The sequence below is a fragment of the Nicotiana tomentosiformis genome, chromosome 7 (genome assembly GCF_000390325.3).
Source record: "Nicotiana tomentosiformis chromosome 7, ASM39032v3, whole genome shotgun sequence".
In the NCBI taxonomy this organism is placed as follows: Eukaryota; Viridiplantae; Streptophyta; class Magnoliopsida; order Solanales; family Solanaceae; genus Nicotiana; species Nicotiana tomentosiformis.
Window position 1 is genome coordinate 7,607,167 of NC_090818.1, and position 9,920 is coordinate 7,617,086.

General features: G+C 37.7%; 1 protein-coding gene across 1 annotated transcript; it reads right to left on the reverse strand.

Annotated features, from left to right (window-relative positions):
* Positions 1-5,138: 5,138 nt before the first annotated feature.
* LOC138895219 (uncharacterized) lies at positions 5,139-5,879 on the reverse strand. Its single transcript, XM_070179885.1, has one exon. It carries the CDS (start codon positions 5,877-5,879, stop codon positions 5,139-5,141), a length of 741 nt encoding a protein of 246 aa, XP_070035986.1.
* Between the last annotated feature and the right edge of the window lie 4,041 nt (positions 5,880-9,920).

Genomic DNA, 9,920 nt, shown 5'->3' on the forward strand with positions numbered 1-9,920 from the left:
AACATTCACACTCGAGACCGTACGTCACATCAAAACGAAAAATCAAGCGCCCAATGGCCTTCCTTTACATTTCAAGGAAACACTTCTCGTCACATTTAAATTGTCTTAACACATCCCGCAGTTACATCATACTCATCACAAAGCCATTCCATCGCTCATCGAGCCACAAATTCCACTCGTAGGGGCATTATCGGACATATGAGTCCAAATATACAGGTTACAACTGAAGCTACCGAGCCAAAACTACGGTTTAAACCTGGCCTCAAGTCCTCCAGACTAGCCCATCACCAAAACACATAATACACACCTCAAAACTCGTTCATAGAATCACAAGCCGGCGATGCACAACTGATACCGAGCGCTCATGTGCGCATACGAATGCGTGGAAGGAATTCAAAGAGTTATGTTTCAAACTGAATCAATTTCGCACGATAGAATACAAGAAAGTGAAATTTTCCTAAGGGTTTTGCAGCCTCTCGAAGATAAGTACAGACGTCTTCGTACCGATCCGCAAGACTCTACTAAACCCGCTCATGACTCGTGAGACCTATGTAACCTAGGCTCTGATACCAATCTGTCACGAGCCAAACTAACCCCTGTCATGATGGCGCCTATCGTGGAACTAGGCAAGCCGACTCATTTCCAAAACAAATCGATATTTTCATTTCAAAGATAATTTCAATGTTATTTAACATAAAAACCTTCGTAAGGGAGTTCCAATAAAAATAAAAGTGCGGAAGGAAAAGTCCGGCATCGGGGTGTCACTAGTCATGAGCATCTACTACAATCTGGCTAACAATATCAAGGCTAACTCAGCTTGGAAAATAGCTAAATATAACTAGAGGAAGATAAGAGGGAGAAGAGCAGGGGCTGCGGTCGACAAGCAGCTACCTTGCTATCCTCGAGAAATCTGCAACCAAAATAATCAACAACCGCTACCATGTCCAGCTACACCTAGATCTGCACACAAGGTATAGGGAGTAACGTGAGTACGCCAACTCAGTAAGTAACAACAATAAATAAAGATTGAGCAGTAGTGACGAGCAATAAAGCATATAACCTTCATATCAGAAAATCTCAGTAAAATACCACATGCTTTTAAAATCAGGATTTGAATCAAAATATCTCGTTTAAACCCAGTTCCAGTATAAATCATTTAAAGATATTTTTCAACAGTTTTCAAACAGAGGAAAAATGCAAAGGTGAGCAAAAATGATGAAATCATAAACAGCCCCTCGGGCAAAACATCACCCATATACAGCCCCTCGGGCAAACCTCACAGTCACTCGTGCCACTCGGGCATACCTCACAATCACTCTTGCCACTCGGGCATACCTCACAATCACTCATGCCTCCCAGTCACTCAGCACTCAGCACTCGCACTCAGTAGGTACCTGCGCTCACTAGGGGTGTGTTAAGACTCCGGAGGGGCTCCTTTAGCCCAAGCGCTATAATCTGCACGGACAACTCACGTGCTATAATAATAAAGTATGATGCAGGCGGGCAGCCCCGATCCACACTCATCCTCACAATCAGGCCCTCGGCCGCACTCAGTCATAAACCTCTCAAGCCACTCGGGCATTTCAGTAAAACAGGGCATTCAGCCCAAAACATTTATATGCATCAAAATAGAGTCATAAAACTGAGTTATGCAGTAAACAAGTATAAACATGACTGAGTATAGGTTTTCAATCGAAAACAATGAGAGGATAGTAAGAAAAAGGCCCCTAAGGGTCCAAACAGCACTGGCGCAAGGCCCAAACATGGCATTCAGCCCAATTTACAGAAATTCTTTCTAAAATATATAAGTATCATATAGTTTCAACAAATTACGCAACTTTACAGTTGCTACGGGATGGACCAAGTCATAATTCCCAACAGTGCACGCCCACACGCCCGTCACCTAGCATGTGCATCACTAAAAATAGTAGAATGATACAAAATCTGGGGTTTCATACCCTCAGGACTAGATTTACAATCGTCACTTACCTCAAACCGGTTAAATCTCTATCTTGCCTCTGGACTCGGCCATCAAATGATCTGAATCTATTCACAATCAGTACAATACCATCAATACGCACTAATGAAATGAATTCCATAAGAAAAGCTACAAAATTAGACCAAAACCCAAAATTGGCTCCAACCCGGCCCCAGGCCCGCGTCTCGAAATCCGATAAAATTTACAAAACTAGATAGCCCATTCACTCACAAGTCTAACCATACCAAATTCATCAAAATCCGACATCGTTTGGTCCTTCAAATCCTTAAATTACTTCTCCAAAAATCCCAAGCCCTAACCCCTCATTTTCACTAATTACAATGACTAAACAACGGAAAATTACCATATAAACAAGTATTAGGGCTCAAAAAACTTACCTCACTGATAGCCCTTGAATCACCCTTCAAATATCACTCCAAAAGCTCCACAAACCAACTTGAAAATGGTGGAAATGAACCAAATTCGCGAAGGGTTCTATTTATGGTTTCTGTCCAAGTTTTCGCACCTGCGGGCTCTTTTTCTGCGCCTGCGGGACCGCACCTGCGGTCAATGCGACGCATCCGCAAACTCCACTTAATTCCCCAGCTTCCACACCTGCGCTCCAGGACTCACACATGCGGGCTCGCAGGTGCGGCCAAATCCTTCGCGTCTGCGCTCCATACTCCGCTTCTGCGAAGCCTGCTCAACATCCCCTTTCCGCATCTGCGCCCCAGGTTTTGCACCTGCGGGCTCGCAGATGCGACCTCCAACTCGCACATGCACAACCTTCCTAGCCCAGCATTGCCCGCACCTGCAAACTCCCCACGTGCACCAGTGGCCTCGCACCTGCGACTCTTTCTTCCGCAGGTGCGAAAATAGCAGTAGCAGCAGCTTCAGCTGCATTTTCCAACTTCGACAAATCCGTTAACCACCCGGAATCACTCCGAGGCCCTCGGGACCTCAACCAAAAATACCAACAAGTCATATATCAATATACAAACTTAGTCGAACCTTCGAATCACTCAAAATAATATCAAATCATCGAATTACCTTCGGATTCAAGCCTAAGAACTTCTAAATTTCCAAATTCAGCAACCAATGCCGAAACCAACCAAACCACGTCTGAATGACCTCAAATTTTGCACACACATCACAAATGACACTACAAACCTACTCCAACTTCCGTAATTCCATTCTGACTCTGATATCAAATTTTCCACTGCCGACCGAAATCGTCAAATTTCCAAATTTTGTCAATTCAAGCCTAATTCTACCACGGACCTCCAAATCACATTCCGGACGCACTCCTAAGTCCAAAATCACCTAACGGAGCTAACAGAACCATCATAATTCAAATCCAAGATCGTTTACACATAGGTCAACATCCGGTTGACATTTTCAACTTAAGGTTCAAAATAAGAGACTAAGTGTTTCATTCCACTCCGAAACCACTCCGGGCCCGAACCAACTAACTTGGTATATCATAATATAGCTTAAGAGCATAAAAAAAACATAAATGAGGGAAACGAGGTGATAACTCCCAAAATAACCGGCCGAGTCGTTACACTATTCCTCCTGTCCATAAGAATCTTTTGCATACATTTTCGACCAATTGAATCAACTTCTTTGGTAGGGTAAATATTTGAGACCAAAATGTTTGGATGGAGAAGAGAACACTCTTGATTAGCTGAAGTCTCCCTGCATAAGACAGTAGCTTTGATGTCCAGCTTGTGACCCTGCCTATTATCTTATCAATTAGGGGCTTATAATGAGCCAATGACAGTCTTTTTGTGCTAAGAGATACCCCCTAAGTATCTTATAGGAAGTTCTCCTTTTAAGAAACCAAGGTGGTCAAGTATGTGAAGCTGCAATTGCTGATTAACTCCATCAAAGTAAACACTGATTTTCTCCACATTTGCCTCCGGGCCTGACACTCTTGAGAATATATGAAAACAAGCATACAAAGCTTTCATCTGCAAAACCAAGTTGTACTATGTTCAACTTTGCACACTCAGAATGGAATTTAAACTCCTTATTCTCCTTCAGCCTTTAGAACTCTTGTGAAATATTCCATGGCTAGTATAAATAGGAAAGGGGATATAGGGTCCCCCTGTCTGAGTCATTCCTTTGCTGGGAATGGCTTCATAGGATTCCCATTAATGAGAATGGAATAGGAGACTGTAGTGACACACTTCATGACCCATTTAATGAAGATCTCTGGGAAATTCAGTTGAATTAGAATCTGTTCTAGAAAGCACCACTCCACAGAATCATATGCCTTCCTCATATCAATCTTCATACAGCATCTTGGAGAGATAGACTTCATGTTATATCCTTTAACTAGTTCATGACTTAATATAATATTATCTGATATTACCCTTCCAGGAACAAATGCAGACTGACTATCATCTACCAGATAATCCATTACCTCTTGTAGTCTGCTAGTAATGAGTTTGGAAATGATCTTATATATGGTGGTGCAACAAGATATTAGTTTGAACTCAGCTATTCTGGATGGATTCTGCACTTTTGGTATCAAAGTCATTGTGGTGTAATTAATTGGCTTGTAAACCTCAGCTGTTCTGAAAAACTCTTGTACTGCCTCAACTACTTCATCTCCTATGATTCCCCATGTCTTCTTAAAAAATACAGCATTATATGCATCACACCCTGGGGCTTTGGAATCTTCTATACTTTGTAGAGCCTGGTAGATCCGTTCCTTAGTCACAGGAGCTATTAGCTTCAATTGCTGATCTTTTGTCAACACATTCCCTCTCTTCATTACTTCAGGTTCAATAGCTAGAATTTCCACTGTTGCTGATCTTAGAAGCTGTTTGTAGAATTGAATAATTTTCTGTTGCACTTCCTCTTGATTTTGGATATGCATCCCTATCTGAGTGAGCAACCTAGTGATTTTTTTTTGGCATTTCTATTCTTGATACTAGCATGGAAGAAAGCAGAATTTGAGTCACCCAGCTTTAGCCACTGAATTCTAGACTTCTGCTTGAGAATACTTTCCTCTACCATAATCCACTTCTCCAGCTTCTCTTTTAGATCTTTTTTACTGTTCTTCAATCCCTCTGAGTGATTAGGGGTTCTCATTTCCAATTGTACTTGTTGTAGTTTCTCTCGAATAGCTTGGATCTTTTCAGGAATTCTACTATACTCCTAACTGCTTCAATCCTTTTTTCAGCCTCTTTAACTTCATCCAAATTCTTTGCATAGTAGGCCTTAGCATGCTAACTTCCCAGGTATCTTTGACTAGCCTTTGAAACTCCTTATGCTCAGCTAGGTTATTGAAGAACTTGAATGGTTTAGGCATATATTGGTGATCATGTTCAATGTAAACACAAATAGGGGTATGATCAGAGAAGAGAGGATCTTGCAGTACCACCTCTAACTGTGTCATATTCATCATCCATCTAGCATTAACTAAAGCTCTATCTATTCTGCTATATACATGATTGTTTGTCCACGTAAATTCTTTGCCAAGTGTTTTAAGTTCTGTCATTCCTATGTTCTCTAGGAAATCAGAGAATTCTCTAGTTTCTACCCCCATAACAGGGTTACCATTATACCTATCTTCAAAACGTTGAATGGCATTATAGTCTCCCATAGCAATCCAAGGTCCCGGTAGCTCATTATGCAGTTGTTCCAACTCTTCCCACATGACCTTTCTATGTTCAATGGTATGCAAATCATATACTGCTGTCATCCAGAATTCTTTATGACTTTGATGTATGATAATCTTTCCAGTGATTAACTTCTCAGAACAACTATGAATGGCAAAGTCCAGTACTCCAAGATCCCACAAGAACCATAATCTCCCTATGTTACTAGCCACATAATTATCTGTCCACTTCCAATTTCTAGAGATTTTTTGGATAGTTTCCTCTGTCATAGGTTGTTTCACCTTGTGCTCAATTATTGCTATCAACACTACTTTATTGTCTCTAAGATACTACTTTTTTTCTCTTTGTTTATAGACTTTATTCAAGCCTCTAACATTCTATGATACTATATTCATCTTGGTACAAAAGGATCATTTGTCTCCTGCATCAATTCCCACCTATTCATGTTGCTAGGCCCCAAGCTTACTTGTGCAGGAACCTGAGAACTTGATGGATCAAGGGTATTGAAACCATTGGATGTGCTCACCCCCATGTTCTTTTCCACATTTCTTAAGCCTTTTGTCGCAGACTTGTTCTTAACAGTCTTCCAGCCTTCATTATCTGCATTTATTGCTGGACTTTGTGAAGAGTTCTGTGGCTGTACATTTTCAATTCCCTTCTGCTTCTCATCCTGTACTTGAGTTTGTGGAATAGCATTCTTTTGTATGCCCTGATCCCTTTGTGTAGCCCCTTCCTCATGCCCTATTCTCCTCCAGAATTGTTAAGGCTTCTGATTTTTCCCCTTTATTTGTTTTGGCAAAGCTTCTTTCTGTGATTCCTGGCACACATGCCCTAGTTGCAAGCATTTATTACAATACATAGGCATCCAATCATACCAAACTTCCTGTTCGAATTCCCTTCCGTTTGGATCTTCCACCATGATCTGTCTTGGGAGAGGTCTAGTAACATCCATCTCAACTAAAATTCTGGTATATGATATACGTTCAACCTTAGTGGTGCAAGCACCAGCATATATAGGAACACCCAAAGTACTACCAATTCTACTTAGCGAGTCATCCTCCCAGCAATTCAGTGGCAGCTTAGGAAGTTGAATCCATAGTGGGATGGTCTTCAGTACTTCATTTGCAAAATCAAAAGCAGCATTCCACATTTTAACCACAATTGGTTTGCTATTTATCGTATAAGGTACGGAATACAGCATAACATCTCTATCCTCCATAGTAGCAAATTTTACCACAAAACACCTATCATTATGGAGGTATATCGAGGGTTTAGCAACAAAATTCCATTGGAATGTGACAAATCTTTCAAATGCAGTTATAGTAGGCGTTTCACCCACTACATACACTATTACAACCATTTTCCGTCGCTCAGTAGCTCTTTCAACCACCTCTTTGTCTAATTTAGCCACTTTAACTCCATTCTTAATCGTAGGAGTTATGTAATGTAGATTCATACCTCTAGTAGCCATCTTGTTCTCCGCAAATAGATTCTTCCATTTTGTCGCTGCAACTGGTTGAGCAGGTAGCTCCAATTTCCTCTGCGCTCCAGGCTCTCCCGTTCCCCTGTCACCTCCTGTTTGTTTAGGTCCTTCAATTATGACAGTTGCACTCTTACTCTGCACAGATTATACTGAATTTGAACTTCCAGCTATTATCGGCGGGGTCTTAAGCCTTTTTGTTAGGGCTGGCCACTGTTCCATTGGTTTTTCCTCAGCTATAACCGTAATTGCCTCATCTAATTTCTCTACTGACTTCGTGATTGAACACTTCGATAGTAACTCCTTCAATTCCACACTAATTGCATGTCTCTGAGGTCGACCTCGCGGCATTTTCCGGTGAAGGTGGCGCACAATAATTAGTTCATCTGTTCCATTGGTTTTTCCTCAGCTATAACCGTAATTGCCTCATCTAATTTCTCTACTGACTTCGTGATTGAACACTTCGATAGTAACTCCTTCAATTCCACACTGATTGCATGTCTCTGAGGTCGACCTCGCGGCATTTTCCGGTGAAGGTGGCGCACAATAATTAGTTCATTATATATATATATATATATATATATATATATATATATATATATATATATATATATATATATATATATATATATATATATATATATATATATATGCGATTAAAATTTTAATATCTTTTGTACAAATTATGTGATACTTGACTTAAGATATTAGTGCAACGCACGAGCAAAGAGACTAGTTATTATAAAAGCATGAATACAATGTGAATGAACCAAATTAGCCATAAAATTTTATGTTAAATAAGGACGAAATTGTAATCACCTACAAATTAATATATTAAATTTTTTATGAACTAATATATGTAGGGGCTATGATAAAGCGGATTAAGGATCCCACATTGAAGCAAATAGATGAATCCCACTTTGATTAGAAAGGCACATTTATAAAAATAAAATAAAAAATTAAAAGCTGATTATGGACTTGCCATTCCATCCCTAATCAAGAAGCAAATGGAATCCCACTTTGACTAGAAAGGCACATCTATAAAATAAAAAATAAAAAAATTCTTATGCATAATCTTACGAAAGTTTTAAGAAAAACACGGCTATTAATAGTCGGAGATTGAGCTAAAATTTTGACTTTATGAGTTTTAAATTTTAGTACGATAATTTTATTGGGTTCTAAATTTAATATTTGTACATATTAATAATTTTTTTTTTCACCGAATGAATTTCTTGAATAAAAATTATTGAGTTCAGACGAACCTGTATTCAATTCGGGTTTCTAGCTGCCCCTGTTCATAATATGCGTTTAACTTTTGTTTCTTCTCAATTTCTAATATTTTGATTCTCTACTAAATTTTTGAAAGCAAACGTATTACTTCAAAGAGATAATATTTGTTGGATAAAATTTTATTCAATTATCTATAACCCTTTAATGTTGACGGACTATATATTAATACTTTTTTTGAAATTAAATGAATTATCTCTTCACATAAGATCATGCCAACGACAAAAACATCGACCAAAAAGTTGTATTAGAAAACAAATAACCTTAAGATTCTTCTACTTCAATTAGACATGTAATTGAACTCAAGAAAGTTGTTTTAGAATACAAATAACTTTATGAATATTCTACATGCAGCTGCACGTTTGTCATTTTAGCCTTGACATATTTTGATTTTTTTTTTGTATGACTTTTCGAAAACTAAAAACTTGAGTTCAAGGGATATTCTTGCTAATTTGTAACTGCAAACATTGGTTGCAATACAATTCTTGCAATAACAAGAATCTTTTTCTCGACAACATTCTCTAAATTTAATATGTATATTATAACTAGATTGTATAGCTTCACCACTTGGTTATTTTAACTTAACATTAATATTAAGCTCAATTTAATGGTTATTACAACCTAATCAGTGGGAACTTTAAAATACTATAACTTTGAGTTTTACAAAAATTACTATCTCGAATATTAATATTTAAGACTACATTAGTCATGATTAAAGCGCCTTTATCGAACCAGATCTATAAGGCGGATATTCTTCTGTATTTTTTATTCAAGGGGTGATTAGATGAAAATAGAAAATCCCTATGTTGATCGCTTTGCAATGATATACAGTTAAATGACTTGCAATAATAGATAACTATATCCAGCAACCTTATTTAGAATCTTAAAAATAGTATAAGTAATATGTCATAACAAGTAAAGCATAAAATAACAACAACAAAAAATTTACATTGTCAAAATGTATAAGATTTATTGTAATATTCTTCATTATATGTAAAGTTTTTTTTTGATTTTTGATTTTAATCATTTGAATTGATTTAATATAACTAAAATGAGAAACTTATTTGTTTCTTCAATTTATATTTTAATGTTAAAATCTCATTTTTGGCACAAGACTTTGTAATAATAACGTGAAATATATGTACTTTTACATGCCAAATGATGTTGATAGACAAAATAACAAGTAATGTTAGATGAATTTTAATTACTTTTACAAACTGAATTCGGCTGCATTCACATGTTTATGATCGTATAATATGAATAAACGTAGATTTTGGCCTATTAAAAATTCAAACCGAAATATTTTTTCATAAATTACAACAGTCTAAAGACAGTTATTTATATTAGTTATCATGATTTCTCACCCAAAGATTAGATTAGACTCAAATGTTTTAAAAGAATTTCTTGTGCCAATGCCAAATCAAACGTTTGACCTAAAGAATAATTTTCTTAGGGAAGGAGATAAGAAGCTTTTTGGAGAAATTCTGTTACCAATCAAGAGGGGATGTTGATAAAGTAATAAATTTTTAATGCCATTTCCGTC